General features: G+C 48.6%; 7 protein-coding genes across 7 annotated transcripts; 1 reads left to right on the top strand and 6 right to left on the bottom strand.

The window, feature by feature from the left end:
* Positions 1–2474: 2474 nt before the first annotated feature.
* Positions 2475–4562, bottom strand: BKA55DRAFT_646090 (uncharacterized protein). The gene is made up of 4 exons (XM_046197206.1): positions 4048–4562; positions 3869–3973; positions 3436–3803; positions 2475–3359 (listed from the first exon to the last, which is right to left on the bottom strand). The coding sequence occupies exons 1-4, from the start codon at positions 4237–4239 to the stop codon at positions 2870–2872; spliced, it is 1155 nt and encodes a 384-aa protein (XP_046047916.1). The 5' UTR covers positions 4240–4562; the 3' UTR covers positions 2475–2869.
* A 2986-nt stretch (positions 4563–7548) lies between these two features.
* On the bottom strand, positions 7549–8423 carry BKA55DRAFT_701992 (uncharacterized protein). The gene has a single exon (XM_046200611.1). The coding sequence runs from the start codon at positions 8210–8212 to the stop codon at positions 7934–7936; it is 279 nt and encodes a 92-aa protein (XP_046047914.1). The 5' UTR covers positions 8213–8423; the 3' UTR covers positions 7549–7933.
* On the bottom strand, positions 7558–7803 carry BKA55DRAFT_494607 (uncharacterized protein; the record flags this gene model as incomplete). The annotated part of the gene is made up of 1 exon (XM_046186275.1): positions 7558–7803. A coding segment is annotated over one exon (246 nt), but the record flags the coding sequence as incomplete, so codon positions are not given.
* An 860-nt stretch (positions 8424–9283) lies between the features above and the next one.
* On the bottom strand, positions 9284–11422 carry BKA55DRAFT_571464 (amino acid/polyamine transporter I). The gene is made up of 4 exons (XM_046193072.1): positions 11175–11422; positions 11051–11121; positions 10875–10988; positions 9284–10816 (listed from the first exon to the last, which is right to left on the bottom strand). Exons 1-4 carry the CDS (start codon positions 11310–11312, stop codon positions 9568–9570), a joined length of 1572 nt encoding a protein of 523 aa, XP_046047913.1. The 5' UTR covers positions 11313–11422; the 3' UTR covers positions 9284–9567.
* Positions 11423–12306: 884 nt separating this feature from the next.
* Positions 12307–14847, top strand: BKA55DRAFT_595022 (uncharacterized protein; the record flags this gene model as incomplete). The annotated part of the gene is made up of 6 exons (XM_046195741.1): positions 12307–12449; positions 12754–12946; positions 13013–13595; positions 13989–14011; positions 14085–14382; positions 14447–14847. The coding sequence occupies 6 exons, from the start codon at positions 12307–12309 to the stop codon at positions 14845–14847; spliced, it is 1641 nt and encodes a 546-aa protein (XP_046047912.1).
* Positions 14848–19709: 4862 nt separating this feature from the next.
* BKA55DRAFT_571453 (uncharacterized protein) lies at positions 19710–21066 on the bottom strand. The gene has a single exon (XM_046193071.1). It carries the CDS (start codon positions 20938–20940, stop codon positions 19861–19863), a length of 1080 nt encoding a protein of 359 aa, XP_046047911.1. The 5' UTR covers positions 20941–21066; the 3' UTR covers positions 19710–19860.
* Positions 21067–24003: 2937 nt separating this feature from the next.
* Positions 24004–25063, bottom strand: BKA55DRAFT_739365 (class I glutamine amidotransferase-like protein). Its single transcript, XM_046201414.1, has 2 exons — positions 24308–25063; positions 24004–24248 (listed from the first exon to the last, which is right to left on the bottom strand). The coding sequence occupies exons 1-2, from the start codon at positions 24900–24902 to the stop codon at positions 24124–24126; spliced, it is 720 nt and encodes a 239-aa protein (XP_046047910.1). The 5' UTR covers positions 24903–25063; the 3' UTR covers positions 24004–24123.
* Between the last annotated feature and the right edge of the window lie 535 nt (positions 25064–25598).

Here is a 25598-nt window from a genome sequence, read left to right as displayed (position 1 = left end):
TACCCACCTACCGGCAAGCAAAAAAACAATTTCCCTATACAAAATGCTCATTTTCACTTACACGGTATTTGATCAGAATTGAAGTTATTAGCAGGGAACAATGTCTGTTGTATTGGGAAATTCGTTCCGTCTAATATCACCACATTGCTTTTTTGATTACGTATGCAGTATGGTCGCACGGGACTAATGTACAATTTGTCAAAACGTCTCCTTTGACACCCAGCCTCCCCGACGCTCCTTCCAATGTTCCCGATGCCAGCCCCTAATAATCGCCTTAAAAATGCCACGCGTGTCTTATACAGAGGATGAAGTTGCTGAAGCAATGTTAGATGTCACGGATAACGGCCTCTCGCAGAACAAATCCGCCCAGAAACGTGAGATCCCTCGGTCGACTCTCGGGGACCGATTAAGGGGCCTACCGTCAAGGTTAGAGGTCACACAACCTGCCCAGCTGTTATCCGAACCTGAGGAGTCTAGATTAGTCGCATGGATACTTCGGCAAGAGGCCTTAGGCTATGCTCCCTCTCACAGTCAAGTTCGCGCCACTGTCAATGCCCTCTTACGACAACAAGGAAGGGAAAAGCCTGTCGGTGTACACTGGCTAGCCAGGTTCATGAAACGTCATCCATCCATAAAGGCAAAGATAGGAAAACGCCAGGAGGCGTCGAGGTTCAATTGCTTTACCCCGACCGCTGTCAATTGGTACTTTGATATCCGGGAGAGAGAGTATGGCTGGATCAAACCCGAGAACACAGTTAACGTTGATGAGGGCGGTATAATGGCCGGATTTGGCGAGTATCTGTCGTTTTGGCCAAGATTTTAGCTAATCTACTGCGAATCTAGGCTTGAATTCTTTGGTTGTCGGCAGTAGCGATCCCAGGAAGAAGGCCTTCCTCAAAGGCTCCCAGTCCCGCACTTGGACTAGCTTTATCGAGGCCGTCATGGCAACTGGCCGTCTTCTGAAACCAGAGATTATCTTCAGAGGCAAAGAACTTCAACAACAGTGGTTTATCGATGAGCTCAACAAGATCGCCGACTGGTATTATATCACGTCCGATAACGGCTGGACAGACAACCATATCGCAATCGAGTGGCTCAGAGAGGTCTATCTTCCCAAACACAACCGGAAGATGAGTCCGATGCAAGGCTTATTATATTAGATGGTTATCGAAGCCATGTATCAGTGAGTATCTGCCTGTCCTGAACCTCCTGAACCGAAAGTGCTGCTGACCCTAAATCCAGGATGAGTGGATGGCTACGTGCTTTTTGAATAACATCTATTGCTGTTACTTGCCAGCCCATTGCTCTCATGGCCTACAGCCACTTGACAATGGCGTGTTCAATGCCTCCAAAGCTGCTTACCGCAAAGAACTCCAAAAACTAACAAGCATGACTGATTCTGCGCCGGTGGATAAGGTTAACTTCATTAAGGCTTATGCGAAAGCTAGGGAAGTGGGTATGATGAAGAAAAACATCCTTTCGGGCTGGAGAGTGACTGGAAACTGGCCGATTTCACGACGGACAGCGCTTATGCATCCTGAGATTCAGCCAGACAAGACGGAAACGACGCCTGCATCAGACGGCCATAGGGACGGGCAAGTCGACTCTGATCATACGCCAAAGACCAGCCGCCATATCAGGGATCTGGGGAAGAACAAGAGCCCTTGAACAAGAAGACGGTATTCTGTGATATCAAAAGGATTTGAAGCGCAAGAGTTAAAGATCGCGTCCCTAAGCTCAAGCGTAGCCAGTTTAGAGGAGGAAGTCGGGCGGTTGAGCAGAGGCAAGAAGAGAAAGGCGATACCGAATCCCAACAGGAAGTTCATGACACTAGCCGAGGCTATAGTGGCTGGTGATGCTATTCCAGAGCCACATCAAGCAGCTGAAGAGACAGAGGCTGTTGAGGAAGTGATCGAGGTGGGAGGAGTGGAAGAGAATGAGGGCTCAAATTCGAAGGCGGAAGAGTTACCTGTCGCACGCACGCGCGCAGGGCGAGCAGTTAAGAGACCAAAAGAATATTAAAATACATTCAATTTCGAACTGGAAAACAGCAATCAGCTTGTTATTCCTATTTTTGGTGACTCTTTGTGAGGGGGTTGAAAAATAGCAGTTTGTATGGGGAAACTTTTTTTTTGCTTGCCGGTAGGTGGGTACTGCATGGTACATCTTGGCAATTGTCAAGTCATTCTCCTTTCCTAGTGCCTTCGCCGCACCTGGCAGCACCTTGCCGGATAAATCCAGCACCGCAGTTCTATTTGCGCCATCGACCTTGACCGGGTACAACTAGTCTCGGAGGATTCTCGCGCCCTTGGCTGTCAAGCAACCAAGCGGCTACAGTACCCCCAAAAGCCCCGAAAAAGGCGACACAGGCAAGCCAACCTAGTCATGTTTATTCAAGATCAAAGCGTTCCCATGGCCAGCCTTCTCAAAGATCTGCTTCTCTCTAACCAATTCGGCCAACATGGCACCTGGCCCCTCTTCACCCTCCGTGCCATGTCCGTGCTACTACGTCTACAAGCAGTGAAAGGCTGCCTGGCTGTGACTTGGAAGGGCCAAATGGGGTACAAACCCTGTCTCTATGACATGCACCCCTGCAATGGTTCATCTACATGATAAATTGCTGATTGTGGCCCCCTGCATAGCGTCACATTGAATTAATCTCTCTTCCCGCTTTAGCCTTTCAATCGATCTCGCTGTTGGCAAGAAATGGGATCCAACCTTCTCGGTCGCCTAAACAGCTTCCTCTTATGACGCTAGCCTATGATATTTCCCTGTGTGAGAGCCAGAATCCCGCATTCCTTCAGCGGAAAAAGAGAGATTCTCTCCAGCATTGCTCAAAAGCACCTTCATGCATTCGTCGCACCTTAACTTAACATATTTGCTGCATGAGTATTAATTCACTTGAGTGGCTGGTGCGGCATGGCTCGTCCCAAGTATCCCCCTTCTGCTCCATCGTCAGTTTTATAGCTCCTCGGGCGATTGACTTGGATAAGTCAGTCAATTCGTGCACTGTGCTAAGTTGCGATTCAGTCACAGTTGCTTCCTCGGCTGACCTCATTGTCCGTGATATGATGCCTGAAGGGTTGATTTGACCTGACCTATATCCACTATATCGCGACCCCTTGCTCGGGTAGATGCTATTGCCAGACTTGCCCTGTCGTCGAAGGTCGTCAATACGGATCTGGCCGGATTCCAGGCTGTTGAAAAGGGGCCTAAAGCTGGGAATGCAAACAGTGACAATGGAGAGGCACTGGACCAGTTGTAAAGCGATAGCAGCTTCCCAGTTCGCGAAGGTGAAATCGGTGGAAGCGAATGCCTTGTTGGAATGGTAGATTTGAACCGCAATTGCAGGTGTTATACTTTTCCGTCGTTGTTAGTGCCTTCTGCTGCACACAAGCTAGACAGATCCATTACTAGTGTGGGAGTAAAACATACAGGATTCGACTGCCAAAAACGCTCATGACTAAAATCTTCTTAGACCATGGTATTTGGATTTTCAGAACGTTTTCGCAAAAAACAATAATGATACCAATATCCGTGGTGATATTCGTGATGGAATAATAAGTCCAGAAAGCGGTTCGGTCGATACATCTTTTATCGTTGGTGTATATCCATGGCGTAGGTAGTTCACACTGGAAAAGATTGATGATAAGCGCAGAAGCTCCCCACCCGCCAACGACGGCCTCAAAGCCAAGAACAATCCATCTCTGGCTTTCTCGGCTCATCATCCGGAGACCAACTGTGCATGATAGCTTGCAACAGAAGACGGAGGTGATGAACATGGTGTTGGCCGCATATTGGCTCTATATTCATAGACTCGGTCAGATATTTTATCCATGGCTCTGCGGGTTGCAGCTGAGATATCTACCTTGAAGAATATGACGATTTCGCTGGAGTCCAGACTACTAGCTGGCTTCCCCAGTCCATTATCACACGCTATGAACGTAGCGATTGACTGCCCAATTGCAAAGACCTACAGCTTCGCGCATAAGCGCAGGATGGTTAGAGATCTCGCTTCATGGACCGCGCTATTAGGTCTCTACACACAGTTGCGGCGATGGTAAGAATATCATCGACCCTCAGGGTTTTGATCATACGGATCTTGGTTCCTATGCGGACAGAGCATGACAAGAGGAAGATGACAAGAAACATCAATGCCAAGACCTGTATTAAGGGAGACTTGTTGGTGTCGGTGATGACCTTTTGCGTAGGATGCATATTGGGCAAAGCAATTGCCATACAGGTACGATGATGGAGAAACAGAACAGTCAAGCGAAAGTATTGAAAGAGTATAAGTATTGAGGACAAACAAATAGAGAGGATTATTGCAGTTGAGAAAGGTGATGAAGAAAACCAAGGATATTAAAATCCGAGGTTAGGAAGCATTGACGTGAAAGGGATCGGAGTGACATCTTGAAAACCGCGCAGGAAGAGGGCCGGGCGATGTTATTGGCCTCGTTGGGCCCTCACTTCATGTCCTCAACATACCATACGCTCTTTTGAAGGCAGCGCATCGGTCGTCAGTTACTCCTCACTTATGTGACGCGGCACAATTTATTGTCACTGTCGGTACTGAGGCTCTGTCGGCAGGAGAGATGGCTGGAAATCATAGCCCATCCACTAGGGCCGTCCCCCGCTAGGGCCGCTTCCTCTCAACCGCCCTCTCCAACTACCGAAAGATAAAGAAGTAAATCTGAGACAGGCGAAAGTTTATCGACTCTTAAATATGAGCATCACAGGTCACGAAACGCCATTGGGGCCTGGTCAAGGTCAACAACAACCACCCGGTAAGGACATCGTTGAGTAGTTCCATCAAGCGTACTGAATGGATCAAACTTGTGAGTGTGGCATATACAAGTTTCACAGTTCGAACAAAGACATATTGGAATAAAAGATGATCAGAGGACACGCTTCGTTCGCCACAAGGCTGCAAGCTCAACTAATGCCGAGTTCAGGTACATTGATAAGAGCAACATTTTCTGAAATGTCATCGCACTAGCCTCCTTCGATGACATTGTGATAATGGTCTCGACTCTTTTCGAATTATGGCTTTACCGGAGTGATCTAGCCCCCTTGTTTGACACACACTAGTCTCAGGAGTTTGGGCCGGACGCTTGGACGAGGTCTTATCGCTAGCTCCTGTCTCACCCGTGATATTGCCCTGTCTAGAGGCGGAAGGGCTTGCACTAACTCTTACAGTGAATGACTTATCAGTCTTGACTAACCATGACGCCAGACGATGTGATGCTGCGAGCAGATAGGTAAAATTGACTCAGATGGTCTTCCTGAAGTTGTGCGGCTTCTGTTTATGGATTGATTCTCGTCCCAAAGTGTGTTAGGCGCACAAACAACCCGGCTTCACTGATGAGCAAAAGTCAGGCAAACCAGTTCTACGAGTGATTAACAATTACATTGGGCCCACGAAACATTTAATATGGGGGAACTAAATGATATAACGACCGGCCGATGCCTAGTGGTAGGTCCTCAGCAAAGCTTTGGGACAATCTAGATGGAGCGGCCTGGCCCTTGTTTCTCAATCAAAGGATGGTTTTAGCTATAAGCCATAACATATATCTGGCTGTATATCGTCCCGTGATCTCTTAAAAGATGTGCATACTGCGTGCTTCCATGCCATTACCGCGTGCCTGGTAGAGCTAACCCCAAGGGCGTTTCTGATAGCACTGACATATATAATAGGCGACTGACCCAGATTATGATACAAATATCTCCATTTATATAACTCAAGTCTAAATTCCGAAATGAATTTTGGAAATTCGAGTAATACTTCAAGCTAGTAACAGCTGAGATTGAAATAAGTTAATCAAAGATGTATAACGTGTTTGATAAGCGAGTTGACCAGACAAGTGAGTTGATCACTCTTATTTCCACCTTAAATCCGGTTTTTAAAATAATCTTTAAAAATCCAAGTTAAGCTTAAAATAGCTATAATTTTTATAGCTTCTATATAAGTCTTAAAATAAGCTATATTAATTTTCTGAGATCTTTTAAAAAACTATATGTAGCTATAGACCTTAAAACCTATTTATACTGTATTTTATACTGTATAATTAAGCTTTTCTATATAAAGTAAAATAGCTAAAAATCTTTAAAAATTACTATTTAATAAGTTGAACTATACTATTAGTAAAAATATTTTTTTCAGACTTTTAGCTATTTTATTTATAGCCTAAGAATGCTATAGGGTAGGGTGTTTATAGTTATACAGTGCAGTGATCAACTCGCTTGTTTGGTCAACTCGCTTATCAAACACGTTAACCTATAAATATAAAGAACTATATATTATATTTATGTTTTGTGTAAGCTCTTAGTCGCATGGAGTCGCTCGGGGTCAGACGATTGCCAAGTTTCCCTACAGAGCACGTTGGTTGATGATGGTTGTTTTCCCCAAATCGGTCTCTTCCCCAGTACTAGTAGGACGGGATCCTGTTTTCAGTTGGGGCTTAGGGCACGGGCCCATTACGCCTCCAACACTAAACCCAGTCTTGACACCGGCCCACCATAACTATGCGTTCCGCTACTTTGGGCAATGTTGACCAGGGCGGGCCTTGATGACTCCACCTTGTCGATCTAGCTAAATACGTTGATGGGAAAAGACCTGCAGAGTTCTGCAGCTTCGCCCTGACTAAGGGCCCCCCTCACTTCCACAGCTATGGCCGCGGGTGAACAGATGTTGTGGCTTGAATTGGATTGCCCACGTTGGATCTTCTATGCTACGTAGTACAAAATAAAATAAAGTGCGGGACCTTGCAGGATTTTGGAAGGACCAGATATGACAGGTGTTGGCTTGCATGTCCAAAAGCAGCACGTTGCATTGAGAGGCCAAGCAGATGGTGGCAACAAGGCCGCTGCAGGGGTCATGGCAGGATGGATCTTCCCTAAGCTCCGCATCAGTTCGCTAGATCAAGGGTCAATGCGCGGAAGTATCTCCCCGAAAAGCGATGTCACATGCCAACGTAGTGATTAAACTTGCAGGTATGGCCTCCCCCACCCGAGACCATGGTTTGGGTCACATCCAGGCTCCGCATTTGAGAATAAGAAAGGTACAGATAAAGAGAAGTCATCTTTATTATAAGATTAATCCTATCATTTCGTCCATTCATCAGACGCTATTCTCCCAGTTGATATACATATCGAGAACGTCCTCGCCGCTGCCTCTGGCCTCTACTTTAAAAGTCCTTCTCATACATGCCGCGGAGATGCGGAGGAGTGACCTCAGACATCTTTGTGTGACCCAATCTTTGGTGGCTACCATATGCTGATATATCATACAGGCTATCCTCCCAAGCGTTTAGCTCGATCAGCCACCTTCACAACGACCTGGTTCCTCACCCAGCGATACTGACCTAGCGGCCGGTAGATAGGAAAGGAAAAAAGGACACTAAAGAAAAAAAAGGAAAATCACAAAAACTGCAGCGCTCATACCTGCTGGAGGCTGTTGGTTTGACATTTCTCGCCTCAATGTGCATCGAACAACCGGAGGTTATCTCCGCGATGACCCTGCGTGTGTAACGAGACCCCTGATCACGACTCCACTATCAACGCTTTCACATACCGTTGGGACTTATGGGCGAGGTAGTTCTGCATGAGAGGGCAGTTACACCCCAACTGCTGTAAGATTTGTATCTTAAGCTCATATACCTCGAGGGATAAGTCGGCTACGCAAGTGGAAAGCTCGCGGTGGACACGTGCTAGTTCCTGCGTGCGAGACGTGAGTCTCGATACCTCTTCCCTCTGCTTGATACGGAACTTAGGCGCCGTAATGCGATTTCGTTCTTCGACTTTTTTTTTTAACGCGATCGTTGCTCTGTTGGGTTGAATGACTGCCGCTGCTACTGGTACTCTTTGTGCGACAAGTAGTAGACTGTCTTTTGTTATTCGGCCTTAGATTAGGGTTTTCATGCATTAAATAGCTTCATCTAGCCGATTTACGAATCGAAAAACCCTCAGGATTATGATTCTGCTGCGGGTTCGGATCCTTTGCCGCTAGGGGAAGGTACGAATGAACTTGGGGAGGAGACAATTCCTTTGTAACTATATGCTTAGGGATTGATAATGGACTCGCGTACTCCGTGGTAAGATCAAGACCATTCCACCAATAGGTAGAGTCGATCATAGGGTTGATAGAATTCCAAGGGCTTATTGAGGTTGGTATCGTAGTTATGGACGGAGCTTTCGAATAGAGGACTAGCATATCGCGGATGCGCTGCTGCGATCAGAGCCCTACTTGCGAGAATTGTCCACCATAGCCATCCGCAATGCCAAGAACCATCAGGCTGCAACGACGGAATGACGTCCCCTGCCGGACTCGTACGTCACAGAGGGTCAATTGGTCAATGATCAACGCTCGGGCCTCCTTCGAACTGACGGTAGTTGATGAGCTGCCCCTGCAAACTTGTAGTTAGCCACCTCAGCTCCACAAACGCACTGTCCAATACGGCTGGCAAAGTGCATAACTGCTTTGGCGTTGTCGCAGGTTTGCGTTTCAGGCAGCAATGGTTTAATGACATTTGGGCAATATGAGTTGAGAAAATGCCTTATCTTGCCGTTTTATCCACCTTATCTGCCGCCGTACACGAAGCAACTTATCGGCATATATCGTGTAAGGCGAGAGACTAAGCTCGGTTATAGCTAACACCTGTAATACAGCAGGAGGTTTTCTTCTTTGAGGGCGAATCGGTAATACAGATCATCTGGTCAGGACTCATCGATCTCGGCGGAGCGGGCCGGTCTGCCCAACGACGACTTGATGCTGACATGGTGTGCTGGGTAGGCGTGTCACACAACTGAGGAAAATACGACAGCCAATGATTGCCCATTCCCATCGTTTCGAATTGCTGGCCTGCATTGTTAGTTTGTCACAAATGTCACTGCACGGCCGATGGCCCTGTGCATCCGCTACGTAGTCAGCTGCCCGCTATTAAGCCCCTCTGTGCGGAGTAGCATGTGTCGAAGTCTGCCTTGCTTACCCTATCAAAAGGGCTATTGTGGCTGCAGCTAGTCAACTAAGCCATTTTTAAGCCTTCGACAGGGTTTGCATCAAAGCCGAAAACGGCAATGGACCGAGGTTGTTTTCTCTTTCCCCCAAGAGCTTCAGAAATTGTCCAAACCGGCCGGTAATGCAGAGGGTTTCGGGTCAGCCAGCTCCATCACACCATCGCAGTCTTTAATATCCTTTAGCACTTTGCCTTTTAGCTGATGCACTTGTCGAAACTGCAACTCGATGTTAGCGCCGGGTCGAATGGCTGATTTACAGAGCCGACAAAACAGCATCTGATATTCCTCGTTCAAGTGGATGCAATCCTCCATTATTTCTGGCTTGATGTAGATGTTTGCTTTGAGTCTGTTTATGTCTATCCACAAGCTACTCCATGCTGCGTAACCCTTACCCCAAGTCGGCGCTAGCTAACCCTAAGCACCAATCAGCGACTCGGCTTCGACTAAAGCTATACCGGTAAGAGCTAAATATGTTGACCCCGTAACCCCATTTTGGTGAACGATTTGGCCCAAACCGCCTGTGAATAATACCTAGGCTCGCTATGTTACCCCTTACTGCTCAAGCCTCCGGACGTAGGCGACTGGGCCTTCGTAACGGTGAGTACCATGGAAGACGTAGTATACCAAAGAGGACAACGCTACGGCGCCGTAGATTAGAATACTCCAATTCATCTGTAATGCCGTCGGGTTGGGGTTACCAGGCATGAATGCCAGGACGAAAGTGACGACAAGGAAAGCCTCGGAGACGATGTTTATCGCGAGACCCCATCGACCAAGACTGAACTTGGATGGCAGAAGCGGGCTCTTTGTACATCGTCGCCATATCATACAGCCAATAGAGACCATGTAGCTGGAGAGAAGCCCTGTTGTTGCCAAAGAAGTGATTGAGTTCAATGCGACAGCAGAGCCGATGTTGATAAGGGAAAGAAGACTTGAGATTAGGAAGGTCGTCAGAATTGCATTAATGGGGACATCCCATCCCGCTGGGACCTCGGAGAACCAAGGACTGAATGGAACGGCATGATCTCGCGCGAATGCGAAGAGCTGACGCGACGATGTGGACACCATGGTGACATTGGAGAAGGCAATCATAACAACAAGGATGGATGCCATGGCAGTAGCACTGCTCACTGACTGCGTCGTGTTATAGAAAACCTGCATGAATGGCTGGCCTGTTGGAGACGTGATGACCTCTTCAAGGTTACCTATGCAGAAGCAGTATGTGATAACCATGATCCATCCGAAAGCACCATTGAAGAGAGTCGTCATGATCATCGAACGCGGCAAAGTACGACTTGCATCGTGCAGTTCCTCGGACATATGGACAGCAGCATCCGCACCTAGCAGTGGCAAAACGCCTGCAAGAATTCCCACGAGCGTCGAACCTCCTATGCTATTCCAACCTCCCCCATCGCTAAACTGGGTAAAGACAGCTTTGGCATCAGCCCTTGGCGAAAGAACCCAGAGAGTAACAAAGATGCCAAAAAAGGCGAAGACGTGAATGACCAGGACAATAGCTTCGATCAATGGCAATTTCCTGGCTAGGAGGATGTTAAAGAGTACCGAGAACGCAGCTATAGATATGGTGAGTAGCGTGCCGTGCCATGGCTTGGGGACGTAATCTGGGTTATTCAGAACGATGAGGCCCTGAATCTGGGTGCCAGTGATGAAGGCAGAGGATGCACACGATGTTTGCCAGCCGAGTACGCACATCCATCCCATAAGATAGCTGATGAGCTTCTGGTACTGTGGTGGCGCGAATTCGGAAACCCAATGGTATTGTCCTCCCGTCGTGGGTGCCCTGCACAAGGTTCGCGTCAACAATCTGGCCACATGTTGTGTATGGGGAGGATACTCACATTGAAGCCATCTCAGCCATGGAAGTGTTGACGAATAAAAATCCCATCCAGCACACAAAGAACATCCAGATCGTACCAGCAGTACCGCCGTTGATGAGTCCGATAGTCGAGACACTTCGATTGACAGGCTTCGTTAGCTAACCGGCGACCAGACTACTTTTATCTGCATTCTTTACCTCAAAGAGAATTCCCAAGATGCCATTAGAATCATGGAGAAGCCGAAGATGGACAAGAAGCGAAAATTTCTCTGTGTGATGTCGCGTTAGCCCAGGACAAAAGGGTACAAGCATTGGTACGAGCCGTCATTTCTTGGGTTTTGCCCATACGATACATGTCGGCGCGATCGGCCGCAGTTCCTTTCTTCTCGTCGACATTGTCATTGATGCCGATGGGAGTATCGTGGACGTCGAGGGATCTCTTGTCGTCGTCAATTGACATTTTGGCGGTATTTCTTGACTTCTATGACGGCATAGCCAGATAGAAGAAAGTAAAGGACAAGAAAAAAAGTAGGGAGGAAGAAAAATAAGGCTCGGTAAGAGGAATGCAGGAGTGCGGCATGAACGCGATTCAAAATTTACATCCGATCCAACAGCTGCTTGTTTGCTTGCCAACATATCCATCCTGGTCCAATTGTTACGTACAGCACCCTTCAATGCTACAGGGGTTCAGTCCGCTCGGGCCTAGACCAGACGGGAACCTCCTGTGCCGTCCCGGACTTCGGCAGTCTAGTAGTGCGGGCTTTTATGATGGTCTGATAACCTGTTCGAATATCTCTCCTCGTAGATCAAGCTAACATATATGAAAAGAAATACGCTATTTTCTACGTAACGGGGTATCACAAATGATACCTTCATACAAGCTGCTTCTCACAATTTTCACATATTAATCTGCATCATGCTTCAGCTGACAACCATCATGGTGGGCTCATATCTCCTCATTTCGTCCAGGGTCCTCGTATGGATCCATCCATGCAGCCACAGAACCATCAGTCAAAGCGTCAGCAGCCCACAGATGTGGGTACGGTACTGGGGAGGCATTTGGCTTCAACATTACATTCGGCCTCTTCTGGTACGCAATAGCAAGCACTTTACTTCTGACTATTCTGTTGGTGCACCCATGCCCTATCCCCTGGATTTAGGTGCATCGTTAGCAGGAATCTCTTGCGCAACTGAAAGTTAAAGTTTGCAGGCCTTTGCGAGAATAAGATGTTGGCTGGTCGGAAATTAGGAGATATATTCCGGTGGCGTTGGTGGCTGTAGAGTCCGAGCCCTGAACATTGACGTCTGTCAACACTCGAACTGAGGTGGCTTGTGCCTAGGTACTCATGCCGCAAGGGTGAAAATAGAGATTAATAGTCATCCGTTGCCTCTTGAACAGTGCAATGCATCTCCCTCGTAACCTTTTCTCGAGTCCGACTCATTGGTCTCTAGCCATGGATCCAGAGACATCAGATAACGACGGTTCATATCGATTCTCCCCTGTCACGTTCAACGACCACGCCGGTCAGTTGTGGATCGTGACAATTTTGTCGCTGATCTACAGCACGCTTGTGGCTCTGGCACGGATATACATCAAGTATGGCAAGTTCGGTTTCGATGATATTCTTTTTGCTTTGGCAATGGTGAGGATGCCTATCAGATCTGCATGACACTCTACATATAGACTAACCACCCAGGTCTTTCATTTAGCTCAGTCAATTACTGTCTTTATTGGTTTGAGTAACGGCCTCGGCAAGTTCAACTCTATCACGACACCAGAACAATGGGCAACAGCTTCAAAAGTCAGCCTTGTGCGCTACTACTACTACTACTATCACTAGCTAACACGGCCACTGCCAGTCAACTCTCGCGGCCGGTATCCTCTGCCTTTTAACTCTTAGCCTCGCCAAATGCTCTGTCCTCGCCCTCATCCGACGCATCGTTGGCTCGAAGCCTGGGAAGAGTGAACCGGTCTGCATCGGGCTCATGGTAATCACTGTAGTATGGGGTGCCGGCTCCTGTTTGGCATGGCTTGTGAACTGCCACGCGGATTCTTTGTTGGCTTTGGATAACGTCAAGCAATGCCCGCACCAGGTATGAAAACACTTTGATCCTCCCGAGGACTCATCATCAGATGCCTAACCAAAGAATTCATATTAGAATACACGTTGGGCCGTCATAACAGCGATGGACATCTTGACCGAGATCCTTACCTGGCTCCTCGTACTGCAACTATCCTGGTCCGTCAACATTTCATACATCCGCAAGTGTCAGGTTGTTATGGCTTTCTCATTCCGTATACCGCTCATCGCCCTCTCAGCCGTTCATCTGGCGTATTCTGCAACAAATCCAGCCTCTACTGAGCCTCAATTCGCCGTCACAAAGTCCCTACTCTGTCAACAGATCATGATTGCTTGGTCGCTCATTTCTGCCACTGTGCCAAACCTGAAGAACTTTTTAAAGTCATTCTCTATAGGGATGGGGTTTCCAGTTTCCTTTGACCTCAGTATGTCTGGATCAAGCAACGTCTACGCACTTCAGTCACTTAGAAATAATCGCGCTGGAGTTACATCATCCGCGGCTGTGGCAACTGCAGTAAATTCGACATCTGATAGCGCTGCCCGTAGCCAACCGCACAGTTGGAGGCCGGACCAGGTCTCAAGTCAAACAACGGCAGCACGCGACTCTGGCAGCAATAGTCGGGATGATATATCGGAGGAAGGGCGGAACTCTAGGGCTGGCAGTCAAGAAGTGATCATTAATAAGGCGGTGACGTGGAAGGTCACGTATGAGGACAACCAATATATTAGACGCTGAGTGCTGGCAATAAACTGGATAGAACGGTTTCTTTGGGATTTGAAAAACATGGGCTCATAGATTGTTAGCTTTTAGAGTCTGTAGCGATTTAGACAAATGTACAGTAGCTAAGTTTCATTGGGGTGGAGCCATACCTGTAAGGCCATGGGAGAGATGCCACGTCAGGTTCGCGCGAAACACTTCCTAGTCGTTGACAACCTTAACAACCAATAATCTCATTTCTGCCCGTGTAGGATCTGCAAGCAAGGATCGAAGCGGGCCAATCGGATCACATTAAATCACGCGTGCTGAAACACTACCTGGTCTAGACCATCTAAAGTCATTGTCACGGAAGATATAAGGGTCCTAGATCTTGCACTCCACATCACATCACGTTTATCTTTGTCACCTGGCTCGGATGCAAATCATGTCTGAGATTGTATTGCGCGATGCGTGTTACTCCGAACTTCCAGAGATTGCCCACATCATGTCAGAGGCATTCTGGAAGGATAACCTATTTGGCGAGCTCATACACCCCCATCGCAACGAGTATCCCGATGATGTACACCTGTACTGGCTGCGACGGGCACGGGTCAACTTTTGGGACAATCGCTCGAGATGGCTCGTTGCTGTGGCCACAGACGAGAGTGGTCAGGAAGTTATTGTCGGCATTGCTCAGTGGGCAAGACTGGGGGATGGGGGCCAAAAGCTTGAGTGCTGGTATTTGGATCCTCGTGAGTGTCTCATCTAATTAGCCTCAAGCCTATTTATACAGGCAAAGCTAACCCATCGACCCAGGAAACCTTCTCAAGCCTTTATCTTCTATTGCCATGAACATCCATGCTTGGGCCTGGCCTAATCGCGCGAGCGACCCCAAGGAGGAGGACATCATAGAGCGGGCATATCCTCATTTCGAAGACATATGGAGCGGAAAGCGCGCCGAGTCCTGGTATCTCGAAGGATTAGCAGTGCGTCCAGATTTTCAGAGGAGAAACGTGGGCCGGAAGCTTGTGCAATGGGGTCTCGAGCAGGCCAAGGCTGAAGGTATTTGCGCTTCGGTTGTTAGTGCCTTTGGCACAGAGGAGTTCTATAAGAAATGCGGGTTTGACGAGCAGTACGGAAGCGCCAGACAGGGTGAGGGTAACCCCTTGGCGGATATTGAGGGTGCTGACATGTTTTGGAAATGGCCTGAGGCTTAAGTCCGGCTATGACACTCAAGATTGATTGCAGCAGTCCTGATGTCTAGCTTTTGAGCAGAACCCTTACATGGTTCCAGATATTCTATATACAATTATGCTCTTCTTCGAGAGCTACAGGATCTTTTGGATAGTATTGAGTGAGGTCTCAATGCTCTATGAGGTTATATATCTCGGAAACCTCCGCTGGAGTTTACTTGCGTATGCCAAGAGTCGCGCCAGCCTTTCCCAAAATCCGATGACGGGTCCTATAACTCGGAAAGGGACCATCTCTCCAGGGTCTCCTCCGCGTATAGATGGGTAAGACCATATAGGCGTTGACCATGACAGAAAGGTTAGCAAGAGGCGTGCATCAGCGCTGCCGTCAGATCAGATTAACAATCAGATATATCAATCAGATCAATCAATTCAATTCAGATATGGAACCTAGTCAGACCAAACAAATCAGATTTGAGTTTCTGAATATCTAATATATCTGATATCCCTTAGATGCCCCGAGGATGCTTTGATTGCATTTGGTTCAACTGCCAGTCCGTATCCTAGAGTATTCAACGTTGACCATCGGTTGAAATGTATTTATGTATGTATGTATATTTTTCGTCCGGGGGGCCATCGGCCCCGAAAGTCCCCTACTGGGGCACAGGACGTGCTGAGCTAGAGAAGTCGGAATCTATCTACACACTATTTACAGAAATGCGATTGGCTACAAAGGATTGGTCATTCGCAACGCGAAATTAGTCTTCACCTCGGCATCCAGTTTCTGTAAACACGTCAATAGGACGCACTCTATCCAGCATATCATCGGCACAAATGGCGCATCCTATCGAGCCTGTTACCCGTCAGCCGGATGACAAGGCGCGGCTGGCATATCGCAGCCGCTGATGAAGCCTGATGTCAGGAGAGCTGAGATCAGCCTGTGCGTGTGGCAGCTTAAGACTGCCTCAGTAGTGGTCATGGCCAGATGAAGGGCGCTGGTACGCCCTTCGTCTGGCCAAGAACAGGTAAAAGAGAAAGAGAGAGATTGAACAAAGGAGATGAGTAGAAGATAAAGAGAGAAAGAGAGATGTGAGTGCTTCTCTGGTCGTTGTCGCCTAATGGCGAGGGCATATCTTTCTAAAGAACGCGCTGTCCTTGGACAGGTCGATGAATTTGGTGAAGTCTTTTCCTATTGCTAGATTGACTGCTGTATTCGGTGAGGGTGTGAGCCTCACTTGATAACGCGGCGGTATTTTTCTGCAATAGAAGATATGATCTGGTGCTTTGCGTCGGCTACATGAGCAGACCAAGCGTGCGTTGATATGGTCGAATTTTTCGTGGTATGCGGCGAAGTCCCCGTGGAGGGATCTCGCTGCCAGCAGATGGTGCAAGGCTGCACGTGGGAGCGACAGCTCTGGCGGGCAGCCTGTGGTCGCCATGAGATTGAGTCTCTTGTACTGCTCAGGAGCGGAGGCTGACCACCATGCTTCGAATGCTTCTTTCGGTTTTTGTCGCGCGATCTTTCGTAGGTAGGCCAGCGTTGGTCGAGCCCCTTCAGGCTCCGGGAGTGATGATGCTGCTTTTGCCAGCTTGTCGGCCTGTTCGTTGCCAGGGATGTCGGAGTGTCCTGGTACCCAACGAACCTGGATGGCGCCATGCGATGTCGCCAGAGCCTGGAACTCGAGAAAGACGTCTTGAGAGGAGTCAGAGGGTGTGCCTCGTAAGCACATGGCAGCTGCCAGGTTGTCTAGGCATATGTAAATGTTCTGTGCTGCTAATTCTCGCAGGTTTAGGGCAGCCTTCAGGCCCTCTAACGCCCCGGTAGCTTCAGCATCGAAAACCTCAGCGGGTCCAAGGCGGCCCGATCCGTCAAAGATTGGGACTTTGTCCTGATGAATGGTGAAGCCATAGCTGGCAGCCCCTTCCGAGGACAGAGAGCCATCCGAGTATACAACCAAGGTGAGGGGGTCGAGTGACTCGACCCAATGGGAAAAGGCGTCGGCCGATTTGTCTTTTGACGCCATCTGAAGCGGAGGCAAAAGCTCTTGATGGAAGCGTCGCTGGATGAGTTTCGGTCGCGCGCACGGCGCAAGGAGCTCATCTGTACGTCGAAGACGTGTTCGGAAGCTGCTTTCCGTCTGTGCTTGATATCTTCGTTTGATGAGGTCGTGGTAAGCAGGTTGGCTGGGCGGGCGCGTTCGACTCGCCAAAGGGTGAGCCTCATCTAGCGATTTGAGCCGCGCAGAGAATCGGAGTCGCCGTGCTTCGAGGAGTTGCGCGACTGGCGGTATCCCACTTTCTCGGTGGAGAGCAGCAATAGGTGTTGTCTTCCAGACGGGAAGTATAGGTCTCATAGACTGGTTCATGGCCTTGGTCATTCTCTGTATGAGATGCTGGTTGCTTGACGATAGGTCTTTGGTGGGTTGATTCCATCGCGGTCTGGTTGTGCCCGGGTACCAGGCCTCGGCGCCGTAGAGTAGCACGGGCTCAACACATGCCCTGACGGCACTTCGTACGGCAGCCGGCAGCGGGCCGTGTTTCGTGTTGGTGAGTCCTCGCAGATGGTAGGCCACGGCTTGCGCTGCCCACTTCTCTACATGGATTCGGAACGATAGCCTGCTGTCAAGCCAGATGCCCAGCCAGCATAGGGCTGGCTCGGGATGTTTCTCGATATCTCCGTGACGTACCGCTGGAGCGGTCCTGAGTTTGTTGCGAGAGAAGTGCATGACTTCGGTCTTCTTCGAGTCGAAGGAGACGCCGTTTGTCGCGCCCCAGCGCACCATCTCGTCGATGGAACTGGATGCCATAGCGGCAGTTTCATCTACTGTATCGCCTACGAACAGGATGGCTGTATCGTCGGCATAGCCAAAGCGGCCTTGGGGGTTGCCCAATCGGTAGATGGGCTCTGTATAGAGCAGGAAAAGAATCGGCAATACAGGCGACCCCTGAGGGAGGCCGCACTCGAGAGGAGAGGAGGATGTGAGGGTGTCTTGATATCTGACACGGGCCGATCGGCCACTCATAAAGGACCCTGCCCATCTAGCCAGATGATCGGGCCATCCTTGTTCGCGTAGACGCAGAACCAGCCTGTTTCGCATGACGGTGTCTAATGCACCTTGGATATCCATCGTGACCAGAGTGGCTACCTTCTTGCGTGCAAACGCCTCTTCGATATCATGGATCAGGGCGGTTACTAGGTCTGTTGCCGACCTTTTGGGGAGAGCCCCAGCTTGTTGTGGGTGAAGGACGCTGTAGTGAATAGCTGCCCATGCTAGACGGCGTGCGATCAGCCGTTCTAAGCCCTTGCCGAGGCAGGAGAGCAGAGAGATAGGTCGCCAAGCCCGTGGCGACGTGAGATCTCGGCGTCCGGGTTTGGCGATCATGACCACTTCCGCCTCCCTAAATGGTTTCGGGTGGTGGCCTGCAGAGAGGCATCTCTCGAATAAGCGGCGGACGTGCGTGCCGATGGTATGCCATCCGGCTTTAAGAAGGTTAACGGTGATATTGTCTGATCCAGGAGATGTATGGCCTGTATGGAGGGTTGCATACTGTGCCTCGTCTAGGGAGATTTCGAGTGGAAACGGGATCAGTCTAGGAGGAGAGACTAACATCCAAGGGTCTTGGATGTCGTCGTCTGCAGTTCGTCGTTCCAGCGTGGCTCGTCGGAGCGCGTTAGCCTTGTCTATCTGAGATCGTAGACGACGTCGTCAACCTGCAGTGGTGGCGGCTGGAAGGGCCCTGGGGACTTCAACCACCGAACGGCTTTGAAAACAGAGCTACTTTCGGAGAAGGTGTCGATGAGATTCCGCCAGTAGAGCCTTTTGGCTCGGCGGACTACGCGATGGAAGTCTCGTTTGGCGATTTGGACTTCCTTGTTGAAGCCAAGAGGGTAGAGTCTTCTGATTGCACGAAATGCAGCTGCGGCGCCGGCGCATTCTTCGGTCCACCACCACACTAAGATCGATGAAACTGCACCTCTCCTGAAGGTGTTCCGAGCTGCTGACGAGTGGTCTGAGCACACACAAGCTGTGTCTGCACAGATCTTCCTTCTGGGCTCTCATTTGGCTGTAGATGAGTGCATAATTCGCTATACCGGCCGGTCAAATGAGATAACACTTGTCAAGGGCAAGCCGGACCCCCTAGGGTTCAAGATCTGGGTTATCGCGCAACAGGGCTTCTTTATCCGGTGGCTGTGGCATATCAAGGATGCAAAATACGGCGCCGTTGGCGTTGAACTTCCCCCACCGACGTCATCCGCACGAGGCCGGGCCACGGCCGCAAGGAAGATGCCTGCTATAGAAGACAAGCCTATCGCCTTGAACTCGACCCAGAGCGTCATTGTTGCCGTTGCAAATATGCTGCCAAAAGCGACATATCATGTTTTTGTAGATAACCTCTTCCGGTGCCTCCGCAAGCATGGCCACGGGGCCACAGGCACGGCCCGACCTAACTGCGGCATCGATAAGGAATTACAACAGGATACGAAGGCTGACGGGGGGCCAAAGCCAGCTATGAGTTTAACCAAGTCAAGGTGATCCTGACCCCTGACAATCAGGTATTAGCTTCAGACACTTTTATATATAAAATCCCTACTAATTTGTCAATGTGCTATACTTCTAGGTCAACCAAATAGCCTGGAAAGATAACCGCCTTGTGTTATTCCTGACCACTGTGTTCACCAGCGATGAGCGAGTCAATCGAAAGAGGAAGAGGCCGTCTTCCAAGAAGTCAGAGGCCAAGCCGATACAGAATATTTTTGGTGATGAAGCTGTCAAGGTGATACCATGCAGTACCCTCCTGCCGTACGTACCCACCAACACGAAACATGCAGGCCAAAGCCCGGAGATATCTTGCCGTCGAGGACCAACAAAAGGAGGTTGAGGAATTTGCTCCTTTCTCAAAGATGCATTGCTTTCTATTCTATTCCTTTATCGTGGATTATCATTATCCGCCTCCATCCAACAATGAACACAGTCATTGGTTTGGCTACAAGTGTTGATGCCCATTCTGCTAAAGCGATCTCGCTATCCGAATAACTTATTATGTTTCTACGGCCGAGTAGTGGGGCTTTTCAGATAGACCACGTCCCTCCTTCTCTGTCCTAAACCCAGCTAACTCATAAATCAGGATCCCTCTGGCAAAAAGAGCACTCGCCATCAACCGAATCACTATAATAGCCGAATCCCTCACACTTATAAAGACTAAACTTGAAAGAATGAGAGTCCCGAAGAATGCCTGCAGCGCATCCCCAATATAAAGAGCAGATACCAGCACCAGAAACCAGCCATTGTGCCTGTCGTTTTTCTTGACCTCGAGCCTAGTCTGCCAGGGAGTAGGTGTGAGCTCAGCCCAGAGTCTATGCCACCGTGTACCTCGATTGTTATCTTCTCCGCTTCCTCCTCTTCCTTCCACAGAGATTCTTAATCTGGCAGCCAAGTATCCAACTAGATGTATGACCAGAGCTGCAACGGTCCACATAGCAGGAAGAAAGTCCTGTTGGGGGGAAAATGTACAGACTGCCCATACGCTAAGCTGATATGCGAGGTAGGCATTATTGGCAACGACTCCACTAGCAATAGTATACTCTAGTATGGAGACAATAGTGGGTGCCCAGACTGATTGTGATTTGCCAAAATTGGTATGAAAGGGATCGGCACCCATTGTGGCGATGAAGTCGTCGTACTCTGTTGCTGTAAGAGGACGCACTCCGGAACTGGACATTGAAAGCAGAAAGGCAAGCCCAGGACGACGATACGCCAGCACCGCAGTGTCGAGATACGAGGCACTCATTAATTGAAGAACTGTAGGCGCGAGACCGAGGATGACAGCAGCTGAGGCAAGTTCAGCCTTGCGATACTCGGGCATGGTTTCTAGGACGCAGCCTATGACGTTATAGCCTGATCCTTGATCTGTGTTGGAACGGTTCCTGTAGTTATTCAGCTGCTTGGTGCAGTTATTCCTAAGCTGATCCTGGATGAGGTGCTCCCAGGCCGGGAAGAAATGCTCATACTGAGTGTAAGAGCGCGCTGTTGCGACTGTGGGTGTGATGCAGTAACAAAGAATGATTGCAGCTGTGAGAAGATAGCCTAGATAGCCTTGCTTCCCTCTATAGACGGCCATTGTAGCTAATCGAAAACGTTGGTGAGAAATTAAAAGTCAGATGCTACTCAAGTGGCCAGAGAGAGCTAGATCTTATTATACAATCAGCTGCCCAGCCCCTCTATATCTTAGAACCCTGCCGTGTTGACAAGCAAGGGTACAAAGATGTGACAGTTGAGATGTAAGCCTGTGTAATTTGTAAGCGCTCAGGCTGCCGACTACACAATATGATAAAAACTAAAAAGGGGTACTACACTAGTGGCAATTGAGTCATATATCTCAACACAATAAACAAGCCAATTGAAAGAGTTATATTTCTTAACATTGTAACCGACAGCATCCCCTGCTGGCACAACCGGGCCAATCAACCTAAATCAGGCTCGGAAAGCACGGAAAAGCCGGCACGAATAGCTCGCTTACGTATCCATTGGCAGTTAGATCAAAAGAGTCAACAGTTCTGGGTGGATAGAAGTCCAGGAAACAGCTCCATAGTCCCGTTCCATTGTATTGAGAGGATACGGTAATCTGTTTCCATTGATGCCTATTCCCGATAACTCCGTCCGCAATTTGAGCAGACGCATCGCAGGCCAAAGCCTGCTAAAAATAACATATATTGTCAAGTCGACTGGAAGGCCACTTCTGGTCCTCGGCCTCTATCTAGTTTTTCACCAAGGCCCGGCCCGTAGCGCTTACTTTCGCCAGGGTTCGCTAACTGTACCCACCCGCACGATTGGATGAGCAAGAAACGCTCATGTCAAATCCCATGAATTAATCGACCAAAAATGTCTCGCCGGACAATTAAATCCTCCCTTAACGATGTTCACCTAGTTTCAACCCGATGAGTCAATTGAGTGGGAAGCCTGATAGAAAGCTGAATCGGACCGACATATGTATTAGTAATTACCATTACCATAGATACATTAAGATTGTTAAAAACCAAAAAGGGATACGATCCTAGTGGCTCGGTTCTTCTTCCCCTGACGGTGGGAAACCCAAGAAGCTCCGAGGCCGGTTTTCGGAGTCACCCCGCGTCGCACGCACCACGGACTATGTGGAGTCTGGATAAACACCTGTGACGATCAGCCATGATCACCGAATTGAGCATATAAATGAGGTTTTGTAAGGCTTTGTTTTTCTATTGTAATGTTGTAGAAGAGATCAGCTTTTATAACTGGTTGCTTCTGGGATGAGGGCTTCAAGGGGCCCCATAGGGACACGCCTAGGCGCGCCTCCACACCTGAACGCGTAGGCGGGAGCCCATAGGTTCACGGGTACCCGTGATTTTATTAGTCTTACGGGACCCATGGCAAAGCATGAGTCTACATTATAATTGGCTGTGATTTGCAAAAGAGCGGGCCAAATTTCAGCCAATCACGAGGATAGCTCACAAGTACAATTGCACTATCAGCAAAGTTGCTCGCCGTAGCTATAACAGTACAAGTCATTAAATCGCGACAAAAAGTATTCTCAAGGTAAAGAAGTATCCTAGGAGAGTTTTTGAGATATGTTTCGGAGGCCTGGATGCTACTGATATCATAATTCCGGCACCAATACCCCAGACCGACATGAAAGCTGTAGGCATGTACTGGGAAGAACGTTTGGATCCTTCACATCTGCACAAAGGAAATCAATGGAAAAAAAATGAAAAAAAATGGAAGGAAAAAAAAGACATCGATAGCTTCCGCAATGCTAACAAATGACATATCATTGGTAATTATCTGATTTTCGTTCTTCGAAATCCTTCGCAGGCGAGACAAGAACATTCTGGATGGTGTTAGTGCTCATGTACTTGATCTCGCTTCCACGGGTCCCGTAAGACTAATAAAATCACGGGTACCCGTGAACCTATGGGCTCCCCGCGTAGGCGTGCGGATTATGTCAGCCCTCAATTTGGCCTGTCGAAATTGCGCTGTGATGCAGTTTTTACTTTTGAGAATACTATGATTTCAAATGGTTATGAATTCTTGGTTATCTACCGGAATGAATGGCCTGCTGGGCCTCACTATCTGCCGCTGCCGCCTCCCAAATATCATGCATACCTCTTCTGCTGGAAAAAGGGCTGCGTTCCATCTCCACAGCTACCTGAGCCTTGACACGGTCATCTTCTGCTTTGCTCCAATCTAAATTGGCCATCATCTCCTTTTTAGTCCAATCTCTGGAGCCGTTTGGAGTCTCGCAGCGCTTACCCATCTGCTTCCAATCGAGACACCATTGATAGCTGGATTTGTCGTACCGCAGAGGTAGACCTAGCGCCCTCCGATACTGCTGGTTAGTTTTAATACTGCCACGAGGCTGCACCTTGTACCAAGCTGTTGAAGTAAAAAGAGGTTGATTGTGTTGTTGTTAGTTCTAAGTTACATGTGTCCGAGAGGAGCACAGCTCCCTACATAGTATCCACCTTCGCCGCACTGTCTCAACATAAAGGAGGGCTAAAACTGGCTTGTCGGCTTGTTCGCTGTCGTTTTTCACGGTGTATTTGATTGCTAAGGCTTAAGCTTCGCGGCCTATGAAGGCCTATACGTCGTTCAACTGCAGGGGAAGACATTATGGAAGCGATAAAAGATATTAGATCAAGACCTTGGAACGCGTCTACGCTCCTAGAGTTATTACGGCTGGTTCGGAGCTAAGGTCGAAAAAGTGTGGAGAGCTAAAGCTGTAGTACTTTTAGTGTAGGGGGCAGAACCCATGATCTACTAACAATTAAAAGTTTAGCGAATTAAAGCCCGTGAAAGTCATGTCTGTATCAAAACCGTCATGCCGCTCTATCAATTCCCTATTTAAATGTTTGAATAAATCTTTCAAACGACAAATCCAGTGTTGAGGGTTACCAAATATCTCAAATATGACCCCGGATTTGATTTGTTTGATTTGAGGGCAGCGCTGCTTCTGGAAAACCAGCTGAGGCGGCTGCACGATGATACGTGTAATTACTCCTCAATCTGGGGCCTTTTTTTTGTTTGGGAAACTTACCGCTGGATATATAATGGAGTAGTTAGCTTGCTATATATATGCAAGCTTTTGCTGGACGATTCGCTTTGGGACAGATGGCAACATGGTTGCTTATGGGATCAATGACATAAAATTATCCTCGCATATAATACTACTGAGTTATGACCTATCTATAAATTCACAAGACCATCATCCTATAAGACCGTTTGATATGTTTCCCATATCCATTTTTTCCTTCCCTGGAAGATTTAGACTTTACAGAGTCTCGAAGACGGCCACCGCTGCTTTAGCGGTAGACTCGGCACTAGCGGGATTCTGGCCTGTAACCAAGCGGCCATCAACAATGTGGAAGTCGTCCCAGATGCCAGGAGCACGCTTATCTACAGATAGAGATATTAGTGACAATACTTGGGCGTTTTTGGTAGCAGGGGATACTTACAGGTGGCACCAAGACGAGCAGCAACTTCTTCAACCATCTCGGAGTTCCAGCTTCGGAGCTCGCCCATGATCTTCATGGTGTTCTCAGCCTCGGTAGTGAAGCCAGTGATCTTCTTGCCCTTGATCAAAGGCTCACCGGTGGTAGTGTCGAGGAGATTGGCAAAGATAGCAGGACCGTGACACACAGATGAGACGACTCCACCGCTAGCCCAGACTTGCTCAGCGATCTTCTGAAGTGAAGTCGCAGTTGGGTAGTCGATTAGTGCAGCGTGGCCAGCGGAAGCATAGAAGAGGCCATACTTAGAACCGTCCAACTCAGAAGCCTTGGGCATGTTGTCGAGCTTCTTGCGGAACTCGCTGTCTGTGTCGTTCCAAGTGGCCAGGTCGTCGCCATTGAGAAAGTCAGGCTGCTGAGAGAGCCAGTCGGGAGTGTAAGTGGCAGTCTCTGAGGCTAGATCGACCTCGAAGCCAGCAGCCCTGAGGACCTTGTAGGGGTGCAGGGCTTCGCTGATGAAGAGGCCAGTGGTCTCTTTGCCGTCAAAGAGGGTAGCACTGGCGGAGGTGATGCTGATGAGGGCTCGGCGAGGAGGAGACATGTTGGTTGTTTGTGAAGTAAGTAGAATGGTTGATGAATAAAGGTGAATGTGTTGGATGTGATTGTAGGTTGGTTGACTGGGAAGTGTTTGTGTTGCTTGAGAGTGATGGGTTGAATAATGTTCTCATTGTTGGTGGATTATTTCCTCTTCTTATAATCTTGAATCTACTGCTACTTCTATATTTCTCGTATGCATTTTTAACTGGCGGAATGATGTGAATCCCGTGCTTACATCGAGGAGTTGCCCTGATTGGTTTCACAACAACGAGAAGAATGAGTGATTCCCATTGGTTGACGTTCAGCTGCGAGATGTGGAACTCTTCCTTCTGGGGCTACTCCCATTGGCTGAGCGATCGACAAGTAAGAGGAGATGCTCCCATTGGTTGTCGCAAACCCAGCTGCGCCGCGCTAAGACGGAGATCCGGAGTGGGTTCCTGGTGAATTGTGTCGCAGGCCGGGCATGGTCTCAACGAGCCTCATCATTTGACCAGTGGCTTATTTTAGCTCTATTTCAGATCTTTATTTACCTATCATTACTTGAGAAATCGGTATAGAGGTATCCACAGGGCTTCATGAATCTCATGACTTCATACGATATGCGGAATAAATTCATGTCACAGAGCCAGCCCTCAAGGTGGGCGGTTCAGAGCAGAACGTAGTGTCATAATGATAAGAACTTGTATCCTCCATGGTCTGG

The sequence above is a fragment of the Fusarium redolens genome (assembly GCF_020744475.1).
Source record: "Fusarium redolens strain MPI-CAGE-AT-0023 chromosome Unknown BKA55scaffold_10, whole genome shotgun sequence".
In the NCBI taxonomy this organism is placed as follows: domain Eukaryota; kingdom Fungi; phylum Ascomycota; class Sordariomycetes; order Hypocreales; family Nectriaceae; genus Fusarium; species Fusarium redolens.
The sequence above is the reverse complement of the archived record's forward strand: the minus strand, read 5'-3'. Positions and strand labels throughout refer to the sequence as shown.